Source organism: Bos javanicus, chromosome 1 (assembly GCF_032452875.1).
Source record: "Bos javanicus breed banteng chromosome 1, ARS-OSU_banteng_1.0, whole genome shotgun sequence".
NCBI lineage: Eukaryota > Metazoa > Chordata > Mammalia > Artiodactyla > Bovidae > Bos > Bos javanicus.
Genome location: NC_083868.1, coordinates 41,978,032 through 42,004,715, shown reverse-complemented (window position 1 = coordinate 42,004,715; position 26,684 = coordinate 41,978,032). Strand labels below are relative to the sequence as shown.

General features: G+C 37.7%; 1 protein-coding gene across 11 annotated transcripts in view; it reads right to left on the bottom strand.

Annotated features, from left to right (window-relative positions):
* EPHA6 (EPH receptor A6) overlaps window positions 1-26,684 on the bottom strand; it is a 1,025,466-nt gene that overhangs the window by 324,825 nt on the left and 673,957 nt on the right. For 7 of the 11 annotated variants that reach the window (XM_061435852.1, XM_061436999.1, XM_061436374.1 and 4 more), the window contains one exon: window positions 23,296-23,458. In XM_061435852.1, coding sequence (XP_061291836.1) covers window positions 23,296-23,458 — 163 coding nt within the window. Of the gene's footprint in view, window positions 1-23,295; window positions 23,459-23,862; window positions 23,911-26,684 lie in introns of all 11 variants that reach the window. The other 4 variants (XM_061435761.1, XM_061435945.1, XM_061436033.1 and 1 more) reach the window with 1 other exon arrangement.

Below are 26,684 nucleotides of genomic sequence, written 5' to 3'. Positions count from 1 at the left end.
CTTGGCCTTAATAGTGGAAAGATTTCTGCATCTTCTTCATCTTATTTTTAAAGCACCTGAATCATCCCTCAGTACAAGAATAGAGAATCTAAGCACTCATTAAAGACTAGCCTTAAATTTTTAGTAAGGGTTCCCTTGCTGCTCAGCTGGTAAAGAATCTGCCTGCAATGTGGGAGACCTGGGTTCAATCCCTGGGTTGGGAAGATCCCCTGGAGAAGGAAAAGACTCTCATTCCAGTATTCCATCCTGGAGAATTCCATGGACTGTATAGTCCATGGGGTCGCAAAGAATGGGACTTGACTGAGTGATTTTCACTTTCACTTTTCAAGCATCTCTTAGGATATCTCCTCAGTCCTGTCTCTGAAAACTGCCTCCACCCCAGGGTAGGGTCTTAGAAGACTGTTCTCTCTGGCTTAGGCTCCCAGACATGAATTGGATTAGGGATGGAGATCTGACTCAAACTGGGTCACTCATGGCCTCTCTTCCAGGAATTTGGGATAGGATTCACAGTATTTGCCCAATTTTAATCCATGATTGATATGAAAGAGAAATGTGAATTTGCAAGCCATGGGGCAGATAGATATCCTTTCCTAAATGAACACAGACAGGTAAAACTAGTCTTTAGAGAGAGAAACAGAGATGCATGGCTGTGTAGACCAAGAGAAAGAATGACTGCCTTTCTTTCAAGAGTTTTCTGATTTCTTGTTTTTAGCCCTTTTTGAAGCCTAGGTTAACTCCCCACATTTCCACTTTAGTTCTACCTGGCATATTCTTGTATCTCTTTTGTTAACTTAGCTCGGACATGACTGAGCGACTGAACTGACTGAAAAGCCACCTTCAAGCAGTGATGGCTTTACCTCAGTCAGGCTTGCTTTTATTAAAAGTTGTAATCAGAAAACAGCACATGAAACAAACTTCTGCCTTTGGTGAAAAAAACTCTGCTTGAGGCCATTAATCTCAATTCCCTCCTTATATATTTCCTACAGCATTTGGGCTTAATATTAAGAGTCTGACCACTTCTTTAGTCTCTGCTGCTGCCAGAAGTCTCAAAGGTAGAGATGGTGCACACATACACTGCTAGTAATAACCATCAAGACAAGACTTGTTCCTTCTTGTTTTTATGGAACTAATCTTTTACTTCTAGTACAAATTTACAAAACATTTTTTACATGTGTTTTAAACTGCCTTGAATAGTTTTTAGGGGGGAGAGAAATGCAAGTAAAAAAACCAACAATCCTCTGTTTAGTTAATCAAAGTTTCTGAGAAAGCATTCTTATAAAATTTAAGGGCAATTTAGATACATTAGTATATATGTGGGAAAAGTCATGCTACTTATAGCTGCAAGCATTCAGCTTTATTCCTAAAACATGAAATGTAACTTTAAGTGTAATTCTCTTAAGTCTAATGAATTATATTAATGATTTTACATCAGTTATTTATATGTCTGGGTGCATTCTGTTAAACAATATTTTAAGTAATTCTAGATAATTAGCAAAAAGTGTAATAGAGGTCACTTCTATTCTCCTTTAAAACCCATGAGAAGAATTTCTAAATTCCATGTGTTTACTGGATTGATTCATTTGTTAAGTACCACCCCTTACCCCCAGCAATGGAGGTGCGTAAAATCTAGGTAGTTTCCAGTGACTTTTTTTATATTGTTTCTCTTTTGAAGATTGACAGAAACTATTTGCTGAATTGCTTTTATTTTCTGTACTGATTATTGGCATTCTTCACTTGTCCTAATCCCCTGATTTCCAGAGTATAAGCTACTGGAAGTCTTAAGCTAAGGTTGCATATAAGACTCTCTGAACTATCTTCCCAGTCATGGGCCAAGTAAGATGCTCCTTCTCTTCTCATGTATACAAGTTCTAAGGCTGTAGCAGTTTCTGGATGTCACTGATCAAGGTAAGAATAGAATTACCCTATCAACCTTTTATTTACTTACTTTTGACCTTCATTTCTGTAAAGTATTTCTCTATCTTAGGCAGTAAGAACACTAGGGGAAATGGTGACAGAGACAGTTTTCATATGCAAAAGTATGTTTTTAATAAAAGCGCATTAAATTTATATTGCCTGCTTCTATTAATAATCTCAAGGTAGGATAGAGTCTAATTATGAATGACATACTTTTAAAATCCTTAAAAGTAAATAGCAATTGTTAAAGTGCATAGCTTAAAAGAAAATGACTATGGGTGTTAGTTGCATATCTTAACTACATGTTTATGCTTAATATAATTTGAAGTCTATCATCCCAGTGGACAGTTAAGCAAGAAGAGAGAGAGAAAATGACAAAAAGACAGATAGCTGGTTTTAAAAAGATGCAGCTCCTAAGATGGATAAATACAAACGGTGAGAAGTAGGTCTGTAATGGACAGAAATTAGCTGTCAACAATTGAAAAGGATTCAAAAGGCATTTTGAGTTGCAGTACAGAACATGACAGAAAAAAGAAGAATGTGCTAACGGTAATTAGATAACCCAAATCTCCTTGGTATGTTTCCACTTGGTGCTTTGTTTGGCCAGGCAACTTAGGTTAATTTGGAAAACAATGGAGTAGGCCTCCTTCTAGTCATTTTGCAAGCAAAAATATGACTTTATAAAAGTTAAAAATTCTCAACCTGGAAATTTATTCCATAATTTGAAAAAGTAAAAATTCTTCATCAAATAAGATATGCTATGCTTATTACTTATAGAAGTCATAGCATAACTGATACCTATTCTGAGCCAAAAGCATATTTTTCAATATATAGGTACATACGATTTTCTGTGGGTTGCATATTCTTTTGCAAGGAAATCATTTGTTTAGTTATTTATTTAATTTTTAAATATTTATAGTGGGGTAGGTGGTTATGGGTAACATAAATCATGTCATTTCTACTTGAAAACTGAAGAGGATTCCACAGAGGGTACCGTAAGTGGGTGTTCTCGGCAGAATTACATTCTTTTTCTTTCTTCTTAATCCTTTTCCTTTCTTTTTCTATCACAGGTTCACTCAAAAATTTATATTGCACTCAGTGAAGGAGTCTCCCTCAGAAGAAGGGTAGCAATTACTATAGCAAACACTGTTTAAAGTGCTTTCATATACTATTCACAGTTTTAAACACTTCACAGGTACCAACCTATTTAATCTTCTCAACAGTCATATGATACAGTAGTATTTTTAGCTTCACTTTATCATTGGAGAAATTAAGGCACAGAGTTTAAGTAACCTGCCCATGGTCATGTAGATAGAAATGGCAGAACCAGATAAACAAACAGTCTATTTTTGAGTATGAGCTTCTAACCATTATGCTACACTGCCTGTTGACACTTGGTTTTTTGTAATTTAAATATTTAAAAGAAAGGTAGCCTGACACATAAATAATTTGATTACATTGAAACAGGAGAGACAGTGGTTTTGGGTCCACAAGATAATATTGCTGCAATGGGACTGATATCTCACAAGTTGAAGTGTGGGGCTTCCTTGGCTGAATCTTCAATGTTTAAGCCTTGGAAGGTCAGCTCATCTTGGGTAATCTCACTCATCCTTATAGGTTACCTGTAAAAATTAAGCAAACACCAACACTAAAACTAGCCAACTAATATCAAACTAAGCTAAAAATGGGCATGAAAAATAAATGCCAGAGGGAAGAATCATAGAATGTCTTGGTTGCTATTGTAGAATGTCTACATTCTACAAGAAGACAATGAAGACAATTAAACAAGGCAATGGCACCCTACTCCAGTACTCTTGCCTGGAAAATTCCATGGATGGAGGAGCCTGGTGGGCTGCGGTCCATGGGTTGCTAAGAATCGGACACGACCGAGCGACTTCACTTTCACTTTTCACTTTCCTGCATTGGAGAAGGAAATGGCAACCCACTCCAGTATTCTTGCCTGGAGAATCCCAGGGACAGCGGAGCCTGGTGGGCTGCTGTCTATGGGGTCGCACAGAGTCGGACACGACTCAAGTGGCTTAGCAGTAGCAGTAAATGTTTTGTTTAGTTTTTTTTTTTAAGTATAGTATTGAATTTGCTGAAGCAGAATGTCAGAGTTGAAAATTAATACCAATGAAGTCAGTATTGAGCTTCCCCAGTGGCTCACACAGTAAAGAGTATGTGCGCAAGGCAGGAGACTAGGGTTCAATCCCTGGGTCAGGAAAATCTCCTGGAGAAGGAAATAGCTACTCACTCCAGTATTCTTGCCTAGGAAATCCCATGGACAGAAGAGCCTGGGGAGCCCCAGTCCATAGGGTCACAAAGGGTCGGACATGACTGAGAGACTAACACTTCACTTCAAAGTCAGTATTAATAACCAATACTTAGTGAGCTCTAACCACATAAGGCTGGATAATCGACTAAGAATTTTACTCTGCATACTCAGAAGAACACTAGAAAGTAGGTGGCATTCTTCTCCCCATTTTTCAAACGCAGAAACTGAGACATAGGGTGGCTAACTGACTTACTCAAATCTGATGTCTAGAAAGTAGTATAACACAGAGAGCCCTGCTCAATAGTATGCAACAACTTAAATGCGAAAAGAATTTGAAAAAGAATAGATACATGTATACAGATAACTAAACTCCAATACAGGGCTTCCTCGTGACTCAAAGGTAAAGAATCTACCTGAAAATGCAGGAAAAGTGGGTTTGATCCCTGGGTCAGGAAGATCCTCTAGAGAAGGAAATGGCAACCCACTCCAGTATCCTTGCCTGAGAAATCCCATGGACAGAGTAGCCTGGTGGGCTATAGTCCATGGGGTTGCAAAGAGTCAGACACAACAGAGAATGAACAACAACAACAAACACTCTCCAATAAAAAAATAAAAAGTTTTTTAAAAAAGATTTAAATCCAGGATTCAGTGCAAAGCTTGAGCTTTTAACCAAAATTCTTTTTAATTGCTACTCTTTATTTGTCTATTTATCTGTGAATTATTGGCCAAATGGAATTGCTCTAATCAGTCACTATCATAAAAATGTCCTTGTTCTTTATGCTTTCCTTTACATCTTTCCTTTTCTTCATGACTAAGGGCAAGGCCCTTTTCTATGACATTTTTGTCAGCTGCCAAGTTCAGTGATAATTAAGGTTATAATGAGAGTTAACATTTCATAACCACAACAGGAGGGAGTCACTCCCAAACCTCCCTTCAGCTTTAATCTTCTCCAGAGCACTTCCCATCATCTTTCCTAGATGGGAGTTTCCTGGGACATAGACTCTTCTATGGGGCTCTGCATGCTGTAGGTTTATTGAAGAGTGACCTCAGCATGGACATGTAGGAGAGTGAGAGAAGCAGAAATGGGAAAATGGAGTAGTTGAACGGTGATGTGGTGCTACAAAGACCTCAGCCAATCTTAGGTAGTTCTGGAGCTGAACTGGCCCTTCAGAGTTGTCCTGAATTGAAGTGATGAGACTAATCTTTGTGCCTCTCACTAAGCAAGTTTTCAACTCTGGCTGCCCTTGGGTAAAGAGGGGTTGTCTCTGGGGCATATAACCTCTTTTGAACAGAGGCAGTACCCAGTAAGGAATTCAGCTGTTGAGTCTTCAGCAAGCAGCGCTCCCATGAGCTGAAAGAAAAAGCAGAGTGCTCTCCTAAAGGAGAGATTGAGGTAATACACCTTAGCTCTGCATCACCTGACATTCTAAATATTTTACTTACTGCTGTGTGTTGTCTTTCTCCTCTGTTTCTCTCCTTCCATAAGCTAGGGAAGAGCAGGAATCTTGTTTTTGCTTTATTTCTAGCATGTAGAAGTCATGCCAAATCATTTCAGTCATGTCCAACTCTTCACAACCTCATGGACTGTAGCCTGCCAGGCTCCTCTAACCATGGGATTCTCCAGGCAAGAACACTGGAATGGGTTGTCATGCCTTCCTCCAGAGGACTTTTCCAACCCAGGGATCAAACCCACGTCTTTTATGTCTTTCTGCATTAGCAGGTGGGTTCTTTACCACTAGTGCCTCTTGGGAAAGTGCGTGTAGAATAGCAGTTAGTAAAGATGCAGAAGGGGTTCTCACACATACTCATTGAATGAATCAGTGTATACAAATGAATAAAGTTTTTGTGTCCTGATGAGAAAATTAAAACTTAAACAAATTATTTGCCTTCCTCAGGGTCTAATACCTAGAAATTAGCAGAGCTTGGATGCTGATGCAGACTGGTCTGGCCCAAGTGCTACACCAGTTCACTAGGAAGTTTCTCATTTTTATAGCAAGGGAAGATAATTTGGCACATTACCTTTATTTAATTGATGAGGAATTAAAGTCTATAACAGAGAATCCTCATGAGCCAAGATACCAACTCCTGTATTTTCTACCTGAATATACCATTTTCCTTTAGCAATTAGAACAGACAACTAAGTAACCTAGCCTGGACACAGTCGGGTGGCACATTTATCTTGGTGTCTAACTTTGCTTTGCTAACATAGCACCTTTGCTTCTATGATATTGAGATTCATGAAGTGTCCCAGATAACTTAATTTCCAGGACTTCTTCAACTGACCAACTTTCATGAAAGTTTGGCATAGGATGGCTCAGTTCCAGTTTTCTCAGGAGGCTCTGGTGAGCAGGTCATAATTCACTGTGTCTTGAAAGTCCAGAAACCAAATATGAACTGTCAAGGAGAAATATGCAGACTCACATGCTAGCAGATAGCAAGCATGTGTTAGAATTTAAATGGATGATTCCCAAGATTCCAGCACATTCTGTAAGGGTGAATTTTTAAAGCTAAAATCGTCTCTAGGGAATTTGGAAGTTATGACAGCTATAGTTATGAAAATGAATATATATTTGGAAGGATTTATTTTTAGGGTGGATGAAGTAAAGGTGATGAAATAATTAGATGTATTAGCAATGGTTTTAGAAAAGTCAGTTATGGAAAGCTTGCTCAGACAGTCTTCTCTGTCTCCAAAACAACAGATAACTGGAAGAAAAATAAAAACTCAGGAAGGTTTTAGCTTCAGTGGCAAGATAATAAACAGATGCCATGATATGGCCCCTGCCTATGAATCCAGCCCCTTATCCTATATTTCCTATACCAGGATTATCAGCCTGTCATTCCTTACCCCTATCCTTTGTACCCTCTGATGAAGTTACTGGTTTTCTAAGTAAAGCATGCACCGAAATTACTTGGAAGGCTTGTTAAAACACAATGCTCGGTTGACCCCTGGGCCCCAGAGTTTCTGATTCACTAAGTGTGAATTAGGGTCTGAAAAGGAGCATTTCTAACATCTTCCCAGGTGTTGCTGGATGCTTCTGGTGCAGCATTCACACTTGGAGGACCACAGTCCTAAGCATATTGAATTATTTTTTTCTGTTGCTAGAAAGTCTGATACAATTTCATCTCTATCTGCACACACGAGAGAGTCCCCAACTTTAAAGTCTCCTTCAGGGCATTTTTTTTTTTTAATTTTAGAAACTTTCCTTGACATATTTGGGTTTTTCTCTGTGTGCTCCTTGAACCGTCACATGTAACCCTGTATTGTAACCTTGTATAATTTTCTGAACCTCTCAATTAGCTTTTGTGAAAGCCAGGAACAAGTTTATTCTTCTCATATTTGACTTCCCAGTGCTTGCCTCTATATCTTGCCCTTATTAATATTTTTTGATTGAGTGAAGGAATAAATTGAACAAGTGAACTTTCTTCTGTGTGCTTTATCGTCTGCTGCTTCCTTTCAAGTGCCCTTTACTTTCCTTCTCATTATGTCAAATTTAGGAACAAACTTTGTATCAAAGTTAAAAATAAACTCTTACTTCTAAGGATAAAAACTCATGCAAGAACATTGGAAACATTGCCAATATTATTCCTTCATCTCAGAATGAGGATAGGAAGTGTGTATAAATGTAGGACATATGTATATCATATATGAATATATTATATATGTATATATGGGACTGCAAGGAGATCAAACCAGTAAATCCTAAAAGAAATTAGTCTTGAATATTCATTAGAAGGACTGGTGCTGAAGCTGAAACTCCAATACTTTGGCCACCTGATGTGAAGAACTGACTCATTAGAAAAGCACCTGATTCTCAGAAAGATCGAAGGCAGGAAGAGAAGGGGATGACAGAGGATGAGATGTTAGATGGCATCACCGACTCAATGGACGTGAGTTTGAGTAAGCTCTGGGAGTTGGTGATAGACAGGGAAGCCTGGTGTGCTGCAGTCCATGGAGTAACAAAGAGTCGGACCTGACTTAACAACTGAACTGATATACATATGTGGGGCTTCCCTGGTAGCTCGCTGGTAAAGAATCTGCCTGCAATGCAGGAGACTCCAATTCAATTCCTGGGTTGGGAATATCCCCTTGAGAAGGGATAGGCTACCCACTCTATTCTTGGACTTCCTTGGTGTCTTTGACAGTAAAGAATCCAGCAATGCGGGAGAACTGGGTTTGATCCCTGGGTTGGGAAGATCTCCTGGAGGAGGGCATGGCAACCCACTCCAGTATTTTTGCTGGGAGAATCCCATAGACAGAGAAACCTGGTAGGCTACAGTTCATGGGGTCGCAAAGAGTTGGACACCACTAAGCCACCAAGTACAGCACAGCATACACATATATGGACTTGCCAGGTGGCACTAGTGGTAAAGAACCTGCCTACCAATGCAGGGGACATAAGAAACGGGTTCTATCCCTGAGTGGGAAGATCTCCTGGAAGAGGGCATGGCAATTCACTCCAGTATTCTTGCCTGGAGAATCTCATGGACAGAGGAGCCTGGTGGGCTACAGTCCATGGGGTCACAAAGAGTTGGGCACAACTGAAGTGACTTAGCATGCATGCACACACACACACACACATAAAAATATATACATATATATATGTATGCTAACTTCAGTAAGTTATATTGCAATGTTTATTGTTTACAGAAGAGTTGAAACTGTTGAAAAAATCATTCAATCTGCTTTCCTGTTTTGTATACAGCACATATAAAATAACTGTTTAATTTAAATATACTTATAGTCCAAAAGCATTTTCAAAGGACGCTCAGTGTTCCAAACACTTAAGAGAATATGGAATTCAGTTTGTTGTGAATCAGCTCTTTTATATCTGGTGGCAAGGTTGCCATGCTTTGCTCCTTTGCCTGTGGCATAGTCAGTAACACACTCATGCATGTCTTGCTCAGATTTGTGCATACACAGCTAAATCTTTTAAATGGCTCCTGTTATTTTGCCAAGAATTCCTGTTACTCAATTTAAATTCACTGAACTACTGTTTCCCTTAAAAAAGTCCCGTGTAACACAAATACTTAAGCTGCTTCTTAATTCTTCACAGTGGCCATGGTAGAGCTGGCTGGGTTTATTTTATAAATATCTGTGCATTCAGTATTGTGACTTCACCATAAGATAAAGGCAAAAACAGATGCCTTATGTTGGGTTAATAAACAGTTAAAAGATGTTGCATTAGATTATTTAAAGTTATTTTTTACTGCATATTGGTACTGTGGCAAATAAAACTCAAACTATGTTTATCTTTATGTTTTGACATTGGCAGATAATGTTTAGTATTTATATATTTTACATAAAGTACTTTTCACCTGACTTGGACATTTTGACAACTCTTTTATTCAACTCACATTTTTTGGGGGGAGGGCTCTGAAAATGACAGATTACCAGGTGGATAGAATTCAATCGAGAAATAGGAAATAAAGTTATGAAAAGAACCAAGGCTCTGGGTTGTATCACCTTTGAAGTCCGTGGCTTCTAAAGGACACTTTGATCCCAACATCATGTATTTCTACCTTTGCTATAAGAGCCACATCTATGTATTGCCACTGGACATCACCCTATGCTAGCTGGAATTACCCTAAATGCATTATAGAAGCAATAACTGAACATCACAATTAAACCCCGCCTTGAGAATAGTGCATGATCATGCATCAGATGAGGGTGAGAGGTCAACCATAATTAAGAATCATATCTGTAGTTCTGGATAGGTTCCATATGGTTATATTAAGAGATTAGGCTTTCTTAACTTTGCCCTTGATGCTTTTCCAACAACTAAAATATGACATTAAAAAAAAGCCACTTCACAACATAAGTCAATAAAGCTGATTTGTGTAGCTGAAAGAATGATTCTAAATCTCCAAGTATTACATGTGGAATATATTTTTCACTAAATTTAGAGCAATTTGAGCTGTCTTAAGAACACTTTTTGCTCTGTTAAAGAATTCAAGGTTGTAAAGTTGAATAGCTTGACAGAAAAATTTAGGCAATTTATATGATGGCTGATAGGAAAAAATCCATCTTATCTCAAATCAAGTCAAATTAAAATTAGACTTTAGAAATGACATAAATAAGGAACTCGGTTATGAGAGCTTCTAGTGAGGTTCGTTGTGAGCTGAAAGACAGAGAATGTATATTATTTATCTTTGTATTTCTTTTCTGTATTTCCAGGCACATGCAAAGCAATACATAAGGCACAAAAATGAATAGGAAATGGCTCTTGATTAAAAAAAAAAAAATTCCGGTCAAGGAATGACAGCTTATATCCCAAAGAAATCATATTTTTGTTTATGTTGCTATAGGTTATTGCATTAAAAACTATATTCTAAGAAATAGATCCATCACTGATTGCTCATTCCCCTTTAGATTTGATCCAAATTGTAACATTTCACATTGATATACACATTTTACAACTTCTAAGTACCTGTTAATAGTTAATGATTTTCTTTCCAGCCCATTTAGCAAACTTATAATCTTTAATATTTTTCATATTAAGGCTTTCAATCTGTTTTATAGTACATAAGCCAGGTTCTCATCATTTAAAATCTTTATTGGATCCATGTAAAACTGAAAAAAAAATATCTTTTTTTGTCAATGCAGGCTTCTTAAAAAGAGACTTCTATTTTCTATGCAAATAGTTACTCTTCATCAAGTCTCTGCACATTTAAGGATCAAACTGACTGCATCATTTTGACCCTGTATAGTGCCACATTAGGTCTACCAAATGTGCATTAATCGATAAATCTATTTTAAAACACACATAACCCTCTGAAGTTAATGCATAATGATTTGTCAATAATTACAGTCTTCTGAAAATCAATCACATATTATTTTAAGGAGGAATATTATTAATTAAAGGAGGGTGGAGAATTGGAGGTAAGAATAAAAAACAATCATGTAGAAAATTAGAAGTAGTGAGCAACCTGAATAAGAAAAGTAAAAACACTGAATGGGTAGAAAGGGAACTCAGTCCAAATTCTGAGCATGAAAAGGACCTGATGCCGGAATATCCCCATTTCAACACTTACTAGTTGTGGGGACCTGGTAAGTTACACAACTTTATATTTCAGTTTTCCAATCCATAGAATAGGCCTGATAATAGCATCCCCTTCAAAAGTTTTAAGTATATTAGTAGCCATAAATAATTAAATAGTATTTGATGCCTAATTATAACTCAATAAATATGACCTGTTGTTATAAAATATAAACGTTAGAAGTTACCTTAAACTTCTATCACCAAAGTATGGATTTCTTTTATGACATGCTGAAAAAGCATCTAGCTAGCTTAAGCAAAAAATCTTATGAGAGGTCTTCATTGTATCATAAGGTAGGAAATTTATATTCAGACAACCTAACTGCTAGAAAATTTTCCTTTCCTACTGATGTTTGCATTTAGATAGCTATGGCTGCCAACATTGAAACTGTACTATTGATTGAAAATTATTTCAAATTAAAGTCTCATATACTGGAATTCATCCTCCTCTGAGAAGACTCATAAATATGAAATCTGCCTCCTGCCTGATTAATTAACTTTTTATTACTCCACCAGGGTCAGCTGGTCCTCTTTCTGCTTCATGCTTTACCATTAATAATCACCCCCAAATTTCTAGTGCCTGTTAATAATGATGTAGCTAATTTCATCCTTGATAATTAAAGTAGTCCAGATTGGGTTTCAACAAATAGACTGAATCAAATATAATAGAGATTTTTTAAAAGGTGTTTAAGGAGGAAAATCTATTTAAGAACAAAAAAGTCATTTTACTCTACTTCAAATGCCTCCAAACTTTATACTAACAATTTGTAATTAAAAAGGCATACATCGTATTTCTACACCATTCAAATCAGTTATAGCTTATTATCCAAAATATAGCAAGCAGTATTGCTTACTGTGGGAAAGAAAAATATTTTATTCTTTTCTTTTTGACTGGCAGACAATATGCTATTCTTCCATATTTTGAAATTATACATTCTTCATATATTTAATTAAATGTGTATTAGAAATTATGCATAAGACATTTTATGAGACACAAAGATACACAGGTTACAGTTCTGGACCTCAAGGAGGTAACAACTTAGTGAAGAATTAAGCCCTCACACAATAAAATATCATAGAAAGTCTGAGGAGAGAGTGATTATTTGTTACTGGACTGATCAAAAACACTTTAGGTGGGGTAGCATGTGAGCGGACTGACCATTTTGAATGTGATAGTTTTCTAAATCTTCCAGTTGGAACTCACAGATGCAGTTTAGATATGATAAACAGTCAAAAAATTTCATGTATGAAGTATTTATATATTTTCCTAGGGTGTATGTGAACTACAGGGAGATAGGACAGAAATGATGTCAATTTGGATTAGATGAGAAAAGACTTGAATATTTGTTGAGAAATTCACATATTGCTCAGTAGAATATATCTAATGATTTGTAGTTTTTAAGTGTGTAGAAAGTTTAGTACAAAAATTAGTCAAATGAGGGCATGAAAAATAGATTAAGGAAGAAATTAGAAACACAGTCTTGCACCTTAATTTTCAGGATCATTTCCCATCCATAAATTGTTAAAGCTAGTCAAATTGCTTAAATATGAAAACATACTAAAATAGCTAAATTTTGTGGATGTTTTCAAAATAACTAAGCTATTAAATTTATTCATTTGTATCTATGTAACACTTTTTGTATAAACATGTAAGACAGAAGGTTCTAATTTGAAACACCATGATTCAATAATTTATACTTGGGTTAGTTAATGCTGATCATAATGATTTTTATGTGGTTATTTAAGTGATATAAATCTAGTCCATCATTACTACTTTTGGTAAATGATAGTGTAAAATATTTACAGATATGGCTTTTGTGCTATAAAAGTGCTTTAGGTAGCTTACAGTGGAAAACATAAATTTACATTTTGTTAAAATTTAATGTATAATTAATCTTTTAGGGGAAAAGAATTGAATTGTTTATATGCTGACTGTGTATTAAGTCTCCTGGATCATCTGAATAACCATTAAGACAATGGAAGAGGTAAATTACATGTAAAGTCCCAGTATTCTTTCAAAAATTGGCTCCAAGCTATGGGTTCTCCTACCTTTTGACAGCTTCACAAGCTCTCTTATAGTATATAAGTAAAATGTTGAATTTGACTGCAATATAGCAGGATATATCTTATTTTGGTTCAAAAATGAACCTAAAAAAAAGTATTTGAACACCAGATAAATATTGGTGGTGTTTTAAATAAAAACAAACTCTTTATTTAGTTATCATTAAATTACTTATTTCTAACAATGTAGGTGTGATTTTCACAGATTTTATTAATATTGAATCAAATATGGTTTGTCAAGCAGTTTGTAAGAATATGGATAACATTAATGGCTATGTAAATAGCTTTTCAATTTTATTTTCTTTGTTGTTTCTTTCCTTTCAATTTTATTTTCTTTGTTGAAAGAAGCACATTTTTCTCCAGAAAAATAAGCTCGGAAATAAAAACTAATATGAGGCAGATAAAAATTTCTGTTGTTTTATCCATATAAGCCAAAAAGGCCTTTACTTGACTACTGTGTAGGGTGTGCGTGTGTGTGTTTGATACTTTGGAGCATAATATGGATTTTACATTAACTTTGAGAAAATTCTTTTATTAGAGAGCTTGTAACTAACACCTATCTATCCTTCACCTATCTTTCAAAAAGATCCTCATAGAATATCCATATGTTCTTATTTGTTACTACTGATTCTGTATTTTATTGTAATTTGTTAAATCTATTACAAGAAGATGGGGGGGGTGGTTCAATTATAGTGCCTAATAAAGAGACCTGTATATATTAACCATTCAATAAATGCTATTAGTGAAATATTATTTAAAATATTTAGCTACATGTTATTAGTCCTAAGAGAGACTGGCAGACATGGAATATTAGTATCAAAACATAAAAGGCTTTCCTTTTCTAACTAAATATGACTGACTTTCTACCTACTTATCCATAGATCTATCAATCCTTTCTCTCTTCCTGTACAACATATGTACTGAAGTTGTTCTATAGACTTAGGAAAAGGGGATCCCGATAGCTATAGTTCAGGGAGGCTCTTTTTATAGTGCCACCAGTCATAATTAGTACTCTTTCACCATGCTGGTCAGTTTTCACTCGTATATTCTGACTCTAAAAAAATAATCCAACCACTGGTCTAAAACAGCAAGAGGAATCACGGTGATAGCTTTTGTACTGTGTTTGTAGAGCACAAGTAATTAATTCAGAACATTATGATTTTGAAAGGAATTATTTCTTATTTTACATTACTGTCTCAGTTTTTAGTAGACTAAATGTTGAACAAAGTACAATAGATATGGCTAAAGAGGATTACATTGTAAACTATTTTACATACTTCAAAAAAATCTGAACCTGTATCAAATGAGAGAGTAACTAATCTCACCTCCCCACTTCACACCCCATCTCTAAGCATTATGAAGTCAGTTAATTAAACAGAATACACAAGAGAGAACTTAAAAAGGAAGTTGACATTACAATAGTTCAGACAGTAGTAAAGAAAAACAAAAGCTATAAAGATTTAAAGATGCCCGAGGAGAGTGTATAGAGAAAAAGACTGATGCTGTCAGTTGGGATTAATATCATTATATTCCTAAATTTATAGTAAACCTACCCATACCCTACTATGACATAATTCACTGAAACTCTCTTCTAGATATAAACAGCATGCTTTGAAAATGCAATTTAAAGCTAACCAGATAAAAAATGATCCTTTAAATGATTTTCCTTCAGGCTGTAAATTGACTTGGGAGTCACTCTATGCACCCAAAATCCAGGTTTACACACACATATTTTTCTAGGCTCGTCTCAAACACTATGTCTCTTCAAGGGTAGAATAAAAGTCACTTTCATGACATTTATAAGTCAGTAATTCAGAACATGACTTTTGCTGTCTGCTGCTGTCAGGCACATCTAAGGGTTTAATCCTGCACCTCCACTTATTGATTATCAGATTTGGATAAAGCTACCTTAGTTTCTAAAATGAGTTACAGGGGGCGGTCCTAAGATGGCAGAGGAATAGGATGGGGAGACCACTTTCTCCCCCACAAATTCATCAAAAGAACATTTGAACACTGAGTAAATTCCACAAAAAAACTTCTGAATGCCAGCAGAGGACATCAGGCACCCAGAAAAGCAGCCCATTGCCTTCGAAAGGAGGTAAGAAAAAATATAAAAGAAAAAAGGAGAGACAAAAGAGGTAGGGATGGAGCTCCATCCCGGGAAGGGAATCTTAAAAAAGAGAGAAGTTTCCAAACACCAGAAACACTCTCACTGCTGAGTCTGTGGCGAGCCTTGGAACCACAGAGGGCAACATAGCCAGGAGGAAAAATAAGTAAATAATTAAAACCCACAGATTATGTGCCCAACGGTAACACCCCCAGCGGAGAAGCAGTGCAGACGCCTGCATCCGCCATTAGCAAGTGGGGGTGGGGCAGGGAGGCGCGGGCTGCATTGTTTAGAGTACGGACCAGGCCTGAATGCCCTGAGGGCAATCTGAGGGAACTAACTTGGGATAGCAAACCAGACTGTGGGATAGCTACCACGCGAAAAGCCTTAACCTAAGACACCACAATGGCACCCCACTCCAGTACTCTTGCCTGGAAAATCCCATGGATGGAGGAGCCTGGTAGGCTGCAGTCCATGGGGTTGTGAAGAGTTGGACACGACTGAGCGACTTCACTTTCACTTTTCACTTTCATGCATTGTATAAGGAAATGGCAACCCACTCCAGACTTCTTGCCTGGAGAATCCCAGGGATGGTGGAGCCTGGTGGGCTGCCATCTACGGGGTCGCACAGAGTCGGACACGACTGGAACGACTTAGCAGCAGCAGCAGTAGCAGTAGCAAGACACCGCCAGGCCCGCTCACAGAACAAAGGACTGACTAAAGCTACGCAAAAAGCCCTAACCTAAGACACCATCAGGCCTGCTCACAGAACAAAGGACTGAGCAGAGCTAGCCTGGCCCATCCCCCTGCCTGGTGATAGGCAGGCGAGGGCAGCTAGAGCCGGAAGGGGGCAATTGGGCCCCCAGAGAGGCCTTGTCTACCAAACTGCACACAGGCTTTGTTGCTAACCAAGACTTCTTGGGATTCTGGACGGTCAACATCTGCCTGAGAAGGTGTGCTGGTTGTACACCCAGAAAACCAAGCGGCAGGGACAGGGGAGGCGATAAGTCGCAGAGACTGTGCTCGCTAAACACCTGGTCACCTGAGCTGCTCAGACCTGGGAAGGGCACAAAACGCAGGCCCAACTGAGTCTGCACCTCTGAGGACTACCAGAGTGCCTGAACCTGAGTGGCTTAGACCTGGGAAGTGCATACAACCCAGGGCCAGCCTCAGACAGTTCCAGGCAGAGCAACCTAGAGCCTCAGCAGTGTAGACGGGGAAAGCACACACCCAATGTGGCCAAGACACTGTGAGCACATGCCAGTGTTATTCATTTGCAGTGTCCCTCCCTCCCCACAGCACGATTGAACAAGTGAGCCTAAAAAAGTGTCCACCACCGCCCCCTGTGTCAGGGTGGAAATTAGACACTGAAGAGACCAGCAAACAGAAACTAAAACAGAGGGAACCTCCTTGGAAGTGACAGGTGCAATGGATTAAAACACCGTAGTTAGTACTGACTACATAGGAAGGGGCCTATAGCTCTAGAGAAATATAAGCTGGACCAAGGAACTATCGGAAAATGAACTGACCCCACACTGCTCACAACAACACGAGAGAACATCCTAGATATATTTTTACTATCATTCTTCAATTTTTTAATTTATAAGTCCTCTATTACTCCTTTAATTTTCATTTTTATAACCTACTATTACTTTGCAAAAAAAAAAAAAAGAGAGAGACCCTATTTTTTAAAGCAAACTTCATATATATATACTTTATAATCCTTGTGACTTTTCTTTGTTTTTTCTTTAATTTTGTATTTTTGAAAATCCAACCTCTACTCTAGATTTTTAATCTTTGCTTTTTGGTATTTGTTATCAATTTTGCACCTTTAAAAACCCAATCCTCATTACCCATTTTTACTTGGGAGCGAGATCACTGGCCTGATTGCTATCTCCCCCTTTGGACTCTCATTTTTCTCCACCAGGTTGCCTCTATCTCCTCCCTCCCCCTTCTCTTCTCTGCCCAACTCTGTGAATCTCTTTGTGTGTTCCAGACTGTGGAGAACACTTAGGGAACTGATTACTGACTAGATCTGTCTCTCTCCTTTTGATTCCCCCTTTATCCTCCTGGCCGCCTCTGTCTCCTTCCTCCCACTTCTCTTCTCTGTGTAACTCCGTGAACATCTCTGAGGGATCCAGTCTGTGGAGGGCACAAAGAGAAGTGATTACTGGCTAGCTTGCTCTCTCCTCTTTTGATTCCACCTCATCTCATCCTGGTCATCTCTATCTCCCTCCTCCCTCTTCTCTTCTCCATGTAACTCTACCTCTCTGGGTGTCCCTCACTGTGGAGAAACTTTTCAACATTGAACTAGATGTTTTTATCATTGGTGCTATATAGATGGAGAAGTCTTGAGGCGACTGTAAAAATAAGACTGAAAGCCAGAAGCAGGAGGCTTAAGTCCAAATCCTGAGAACACCAGAGAACTCCTGACTCCAGGGAACATTAATTGACAGGAGATCATCAAACGCCTCCATACCTACACTGAAACCAAGCACCATCCAAGGGCCAACAAGTTCCAGAGCAAGACATACCACGCAAATTCTCCAGCAACACAGGAACATAGCTCTGAGCTTCAATATACATGCTACCCAAAGTCACTCCAAACCCACTGACATCTCATAACTCATTACTGGTCACTTCATTGCACTCCAGAGAGAAGAAATACAGCTCCACCCACCAGAACACTGACACAAGCTTCCCTAACCAGGAAACCTTGACAAGCCACCCGTAGAACCCTACCCAGAGTAAGGAGACTCCACAATAAAGAGAACTCCACAAACTTCCAGAATACAGAAAGGCCACCCCAAACATAGTAATATAAATAAGATGAAGAGACAGAGGAATACCCAGCAGGTAAAGGAACAGGATAAATGCCCACCAAACCAAACAAAAGAGGAAGATATAGGGAATCTACCTGATAAAGAATTCCAAATAATGATAGTGAAAATGATCCAAAATCTTGAAAACAAAATGGAACCACAGATAAATAGCCTGGAGAAAAGGATTGAGAAGATGCAAGAAAGGTTTAACAAGGACCTAGAAGAATTAAAAAAGAGTCAATATATAATGAATAATGCAATAAATGATATAAAAAACACTCTGGAGGGAACCAAGAGTGGAATAACGGAGGCAGAAGATAGGATTAGTGAGGTAGAAGATAGAATGGTAGAAATAAATGAATCAGAGAGCATAAAAGAAAAACGAATTAAAAGAAATGAGGACAATCTCAGAGACCTCTGGGACAATGTTAAATACCCCAACATTCAAATCATAGGAGTCCCAGAAGAAGAAGACAAAAAGAAAGACCATGAGAAAATAACTTGAGGAGATAATAATTGAAAATTTCCCTAAAATGGGGAAGGAAATAATCATCCAAGTCCAAGAAACCCAGCAAGTAAACAGGATAAACCCAAGGCGAAACACCCTAAGACACATATTAATCAAATTAACAAAGATCAAACACAGAGAACAAATATTAAAAGCAGCGAGGAAAAAACAACAAATAACACACAAGGGGATTCCCATAAGGATAACAGCTGATCTCTCAATAGAAACTCTTCAGGCCAGGAGGGAATGGCAGGACATATTACAGTGATGAAAGAAAATAGCCTACAGCCCAGATTACTGTACCCAGCAAGGATCTCATTCAAATATGAAGGAGAAATCAAAAGCTTTACAGACAAGCAACAGCTGAGAGAATTCAGCACCACCAAACCAGCTCTCCAACAAATGCTAAAGGATCTTCTCTAGACAGGAAACACATAAAGGGTGTATAAACTCGAACCCAAAACAATAAAGTAAATGGCAATGGGATCATACTTATCAATAATTACCTTAAATGTAAATGGGTTGAATGTCCTAACCAAAAGACAAAGACTGGCTGAATGGATACAAAAACGATACCCTTATATACGTTGTCTACAAGAGACACACTTCAAAGCAAAGGACACATACAGACTGAAAGTGAAGGGCTGGAAAAAGATATTTCACACAAATAGAGACCAAAAGAAAGCAGGAGTAGCAATACTCATATCAGATAAAATAGACTTTAAAACAAAGACTGTGCAAAAAGACTAAGAAGGACACTACATAATGATCAAAGGATCAATCCAAGAAGAAGATATAACAATTATAAATATATATGCACCCAACATAGAAGCACCACAATATGTAAGACAAATGCTAACAAGTATGAAAGGGGAAATTAATAATAACACAATAATAGTGGGAGACATTAATACCCCACTTACACCTATGGATAGATAAACTAAACAGAAAATTAACAAGGAAACACAAACTTTAAATGATAAAATAGACCAGTTAGACCTAATTGATATTTATAGGACATTTCACCCCAAAACAATGAATTTCACCTTTTTCTCAAATGCACATGGAACCTTCTCCAGGATAGATCACATCCTGGGTCATATATCTAGCCTTGGTAAATTCAAAAAAATTGAAATCATTCCAAGCATCTTTCTACCACAATGCAGTAAGATTAGATCTCCATTACAGGAGAAAAACTATTAAAATTTCAACATATGAAGGCTGAACAACACGCTGCTGAATAACCAACAAATCACAGGCAAAATCAAAAAAGAAATAAAAATATGCATAGAAACAAATCAAAATGAAAACATAACAACCCAAACCCTGTGGGACACTGTAAAAGCAGTGCTAGGGGGAAGGTTCATAGCAATACAGGCTTACCTCAAGAAACAAGAAAGAAGTCAAATCAATAACCTAACTCCACACTTAAAGCAAGTAGAAAAGGAAGAAATGAAGAAACCCAGGATTAGTAGAAGGAAAGAAATCTTTAAAATTAGGGCAGAAATAAATGCAAAAGAAACAAAAGAGACCATAGCAAAGATCAACAAAGCCAAAAGCTGGTTCTTTGAGAGGATAAATAACATTGACAAACCATTAGACAGACTCATCAAGAAACAAAAGGAGAAACATCAAATCGATAAAATTAGAAATGAAAATGGAGAGATCACAACAGACAGCACAGAAATACAAAGGATCATAAGAGACTACTATCAGCAATTATACGCCAATAAAATGGACAACATGGAAGAAATGGACAAATTCTTAGAAAAGTACAACTTTCCAAAACTGAACCAGGAAGAAACAGAAAATCTTAACAGACCCATCACAAGCACGGAAATTGAAACTGTAATCAAAAATCTTCCAGCAAACAAAAGCCCAAGTCCAGATGGCTTCACAGCTGAATTCTACCAAAAAATTTAGAGAAGAGCTGACACCTATCCTACTCAAACTCTCCCAGAAAATTGCAGAGGAAGGTAAACTTCCAAACTCATTCTATGAGGCCACCATCACCCTAATACCAAAACCTGACAAAGATCCCACACAAAAAAGAAAACTACAGGCCAATATCACTGATGAACATAGATGCAAAAATCCTTAAGAAAATTCTAGCAATCAGAATCCAACAACACATTAAAAAGATCATACACCATGACCAACTGGGCTTTATCCCAGGGATGCAAGGATTCTTCAATATCCGCAAATCAATCAATGTAATACACCACATTAACAAATTGAAAAATAAAAGCCATATGATTATCTCAATAGATGCAGAGAAAGCCTTTGACAAAATTCAACATCCATTTATGATAAAAACTCTCCAGAAAGCAGGAATAGAAGGAACATACCTCAACATAATAAAAGCTATATATGACAAACCCACCGCAAACATTATCCTCAATGGTGAAAATTGAAAGCATTTCCCCTAAAGTCAGGAACAAGACAAGGGTGCCCACTTTCACCACTACTATTCAACATAGTTTTGGAAGTTTTGGCCACAGAAATCAGAGCAGAAAAAGAAATAAAAGGAATCCAAATTGGAAAAGAAGAAGTAAAACTCTCACTGTTTGCAGATGACATTATGCTCTACATAGAAAACCCTAAGGACTCCACCAGAAAATTACTAGAGCTAATCAATGAATATAGTAAAGTTGCAGGATATAAAGTCAACACACAGAAATCCCTTGCATTCCTATACACTAATAATGAGAAAATAGACAAATTAAGGAAACAATTCCATTCACCATTGCAATGAAAAGAATAAAATACTTAGGAATATATCTACCTAAAGAAACTAAAGACCTATATATAGAAAACTATAAAACACTGGTGAAAGAAATCAAAGAGGATGCTAATAGATGGAGAAATATATCCTGTTCATGGATCGGAAGAATCAATATAGTGAAAATGAGTATACTACCCAAAGCATTCTATAGATTCAATGCAATCCCTATCAAGCTACCAACGGTATTTTTCACAGAGCTAGAACAAATGATTTCACAATTTGTATGGAAATACAAAAAACCTCGAATAGCCAAAGCAATCTTGAGAAAGAAGAATGGAACTGGAGGAATCAACCTACCTGACTTCAGGCTCTACTACAAAGCCACAGTCATCAAGACAGTATGGTACTGGCACAAAGACAGAAATATAGATCGATGGAACAAAATAGAAAGCCCAGAGATAAACCCACGCACCTATGGACACCTTATCTTTGACAAAGGAGGCAAGAATATACAATGGAGAAAAGACAATTTCTTTAACAAGTGGTGCTGGCAAAACTGGTCAACCACTTGTAAAAGAATGAAACTAGAACACTTTCTAACACCATACACAAAAATAAACTCAAAATGGATTAAAGATCTAAAGGTAAGGCCAGAAACTATAAAACTCCTAGAGGAGGACATAAGCATATGTACCCCAATGTTCATCACAGAACTGTTTATAATAGCCAGGACATGGAAGCAACCTAGGTTTCCATCAGCAGACGAATAGATAAGAAAGCTGTGGTAATTTCATAGCCTCAATATGTTAAAAAGCAAAATGAAAGATAAGGAGAGTAAGGTGTTCCAAAGTCATGTAACATAGCATTAAATGTCATGTTCATTCTAAACCCAGCTCCACCATTGATTTTTTTTTTTTTTATTATTTTAGAAATCCATCACATTGCTATCTTTATAAGGATGATATACATGGTTTTTGCTATGTACTTCAATGGAAAAATATTTAACTATTTAATTACAGTAAAAACATGTTTCTATCATTGTTAAAATACCTATATTTATATAAGAATTCAATAATAGCAAATTTAATATAAAAATTCTTATATAAGAATTATAAAAATTCTATAGAATGTGTACACGTGTACACATGTTCCCTATCCTGAACCCCCCTCCCACCTCTCTCCCCATACCATTCCTCTGGGTCATCCCAGTGCACCAGCCCCAAGCATACTATATATTAAATTTGAGGCTATGAAATTGAGTTTCTAATCAAGCCAATGCACCTACATTTGAATTTAAGTGCATTTCGGTGGAGTTTGTCTCTTGACCACTGTTTTTATTGATCTAATATAAGGGAATTGGTGATGGACAGAGAGGCCTGGCATCTATGGTCCACGGGGTCTCAAAGAGTCGGACGTGACTGAGTGACTAAACTGAACTGAATTGAACAAGCCAAAGCTGCAGAATTTTGAACTAACTGCTAACATCATTTGCTCATGGCTTTACTCTCTTCCAAGTATTCATTAGTATCATGTTATGATGCCGAGATTGGCGAACAGTTAGGCAAACACCATCCATTGAGACTCACTATGTTATGGTCTGAATGATGAATTCTGCATAAAGAGACATATTTGGGCTACATTACAGTTGTGATAGAGCAAGGCATTTCATAGAAATATTTAACGATAGCCCCGACACATTAACTGAAATGACTATGAGTATTTACATGAATAGAGTTCTGCTCAATAAGACTATTCAAAATTTGGGACATCAGATTTTCAGCTACCAGGACAGACTGAAACCACACTTAAATTAACAACTTACTTTACACTTTTGTATGAAACTTACTTTCATCTCCTGTTTCAAACTCAAACTTCTGACTGTAGCCACTGTATCCTGCTGCAGTCCTCACTCGGATATGAAAAATGTACTTGGTGGCTGGCTTGAGACCTGTGATGATGACACTGGGGGCCTTGGACCTTGTGGAGGAATAGGTGAGTTGCTCATGCTCCTGGGGACAAAGAAAAGAAGAGAAAGGGAATGAAGCAGTTATTCTACTTTTACCTGTAGACACTGCAAAATTAAGCTGAGGAATTATGCTCTATCAAAAATATTGATTAAAAAGTGGTACAAGCATGGTTTTCCATAATTTGGCATTTAGTTATTTATCAATTATGATGCATATGATATGGTCTTGATTTGGAAATTTATTGAGAATGATGATTATTTTACATAAACTGTATTTGTATTTTTGGCGATTTGGATTTCTGACCCAACTCTAAGGAATGGTGGTGACGTGAGACCACGTGTACACAGAATGGCAACTGCATCTTAAACAAATGGGCACATTAGGTCAGACCACACCAGCAGAGTGCAAGGAACAAGGGTGGGAGAATTCAAGTACCCGCTACTCACTTCTACCCGCAGGTAGTGCCAAAATGCCGGCGCTATCCGTGGGTAGACCTGTGGGTAAAAGGAAAAATAAATTAATTGTTTTTTAAAGTTTGAAATCTTTTATCCCAAATCAAATGCGCTGTTCTGAAACTCAGTGATTCCCCAGTAGTAACACTGAATTAATGCAACTTAAGACACAAAACGATGAAAATTTTCTTTTGAGGGAGAATATACTTTTCTGAAAAAAATACCACAGTTTATTTTGTAAAGATGTACAAGATACATAATGATTGTGAGGTAGATTTTACACAGTCTGTCCACGAGGGAGCATCAAAAACAGAGAACAGTACAAAAGACAGCATACCTGAGAAATCAGGCAGGACTGGAGGCTTGGTTCCTGGTGACCTGCAGCTAACTCCTCACTAACAGGAACTGCAACTAACTGAATGCCCTAGTCACTCAGGGTCTTAAGTGGTTTGTCTTGTCCACAACCTGAGAAAAATTTACTTGTGCCTTTAAGACTGTTCATGATAGGCTGGTCCTGGGAACACATTAAACTCAATTCTGTTTTTGTATAGTGTTACTGTTCAATAACTTTATGGTGTTCTAACAGGGTAGCTGAAAAAAAATATATGAACAACTCTTCTAAATTCATAGGTCAAATTAGGCCACCAGGTCCTTGAATTAATTCTCTACTATTCTCATTGTAATGTAGCTAGAGATTCTCAGAGATATAAATAACTTTCAAGACCATTAATTAAATCACTCATTTGATGCTTATATTTGATCTGTCTTGATATTCCATCAAGATCCCATTTAGCCTTTGCCTCAAAACATCTGTTGTCCAGGAGATCTTCCAGATTAACAAACAAAGTTATAAAAATCCACAAACAGAATGTATCAAACTGCATTTATTGGCCAGTGATGCTACAAGATTTGTAACTATGAAAATAATTTTCCTTATGCTACTTTTGAAAAAATTCCTTATCTTAAAAGTCATTTTTAAACTTTATGGCTATATTTGTCAGAACTTTACCTGCTACATGGTTATTCTCTGTCTAGCTGAGGAACTGCATTTGTCATCTAACTCCAAATAGAACTGTTTATTAAACACAAAGTACAAAGATAAATGAGTGTTAACAATAGCAACACTTTAAGTAAAAGGACAAAACAGATAAACTGCAACTTATATTTAGCCCTCGGTCACTTCTAGATTAGAAAGTAAATAAATATCTGCCTGCTAAAAATCCAAGAAAATAAAGTCTATAAATGGCAGTAATTATCTGCTAAGGCCTTAAAGAAGAAGCTTTCTATGGTCAAGATCTTAATAATTATGGGGCTTAATTCCCATACTGTGGAGAAAAAAGTTTTCCCGGTGGCACAAAAGTAAAGAATCCACCTGCAAATGCAGGCGATGCAAGAGATGTGGCTTCAGTCCCTGGGTCAGGAAGATCTCCCGGAGCAGGAAATGGCAACCCACTCCAGTATTCTTGCCTGGGAAATCCAAGGACAGAGGAGCCTGGTGGGCTACAGTCCACGGGGTGGCAAAGAGTAGGACATGACTGAGCAACTGAGCATGCACTACTGGAAGAGAAGATCCTGTTTCTGGTAGAAGTTTGGAAAAACTTTTGGATGACTGTTCATTCTTAAATAGAAGAGGAGAATATTTCACCTTTCAAAGAATTTTCTGCAACATAAGAGTTACAGTGTATTCTGAGTAGCATTTCACAATAAGTAATTATTATTGCTGCTGCTGCTAAGTCGCTTCAGTCGTGTCCGACTCTGTTTGACCCCATTGACCGCAGCCCACCAGGCTCCCCCATCCCTGGGATTCTCCAGGCAAGAATACTGGAGTGGGTTGCCATTTCCTTCTCCAATACATGAAAGTGAAAAGTGAAAGTGAAGTCGCTCAGTCATGTCCGACTCTTAGCGACCTCATGGACTGCAGCCTACCAGGCTCCTCCGCCCATGGGATTTTCCAGGCAAGAGTACTGGAGTGGGGTGCCATTGCCTTCTCCGAATTATGACTGAGAGAATTTTAAATCTCTGAAAAAGGAATTTAGTCTTATCCTTAGGGACAGAGGATACGGATACAGATCGAAAAATTTACTTAGAATGGCAACATAATAATACAAAAACATAGTGAAGTGAAGGTCACTCAGTCGTGTCTGACTCTTTGTGATCCCATATACTATATAGTCCATGGAATTCTCCAGGCCAGAATACTGGAGTGGGTAGCCATTCCCTTTTCCAGGGGTCTTCCCAACCCAGGGATCAAACCCAGGTCTCCCACATTGCAGGTGAATTCTTTACCTGCTGAGCCACAAGGGAAGCCCAAGAACACTGGAGTGGGTAGTCTATCTCTTCTCCAGTGGATCTTCCCAACCCAGGGATCAGACCAGGGTCTCCTGCATTGCAGGCAGATTCTTTACCAACTGAGCTATGAGGGAAGCCCCCATAAAAACACAACTTAATAGTAATTTATTACTCAGTAAAGTTACCAGGAGCAAAGGACTCCTTTTGCAAATAGGTTTTAGCATATCTACAGTTACACAGAAGTATGTCTATAACTACATCCCTGGAATAAAAATCACTAAGTAGGAAGTATGCTCACATGGATACTCTGCCTGAATCACAGCATCACAGTGCTGCTGCCCTGCCCCACATCTTGCCTCCTCTGAGCATGCCAAGGAAGGGAGCACAGAGAGTAGTCACGAGAGTTCCTCCTTCCAGGGCATCGCAGCCCTCTCTCCTCCTGGTGTTTCCAAGCTCTTGGGAAACCAAGTCAGCACTTGTCCATGACAAGCATAGGGCACTACTGTCCCAGAGTAATTTTGCTTAAT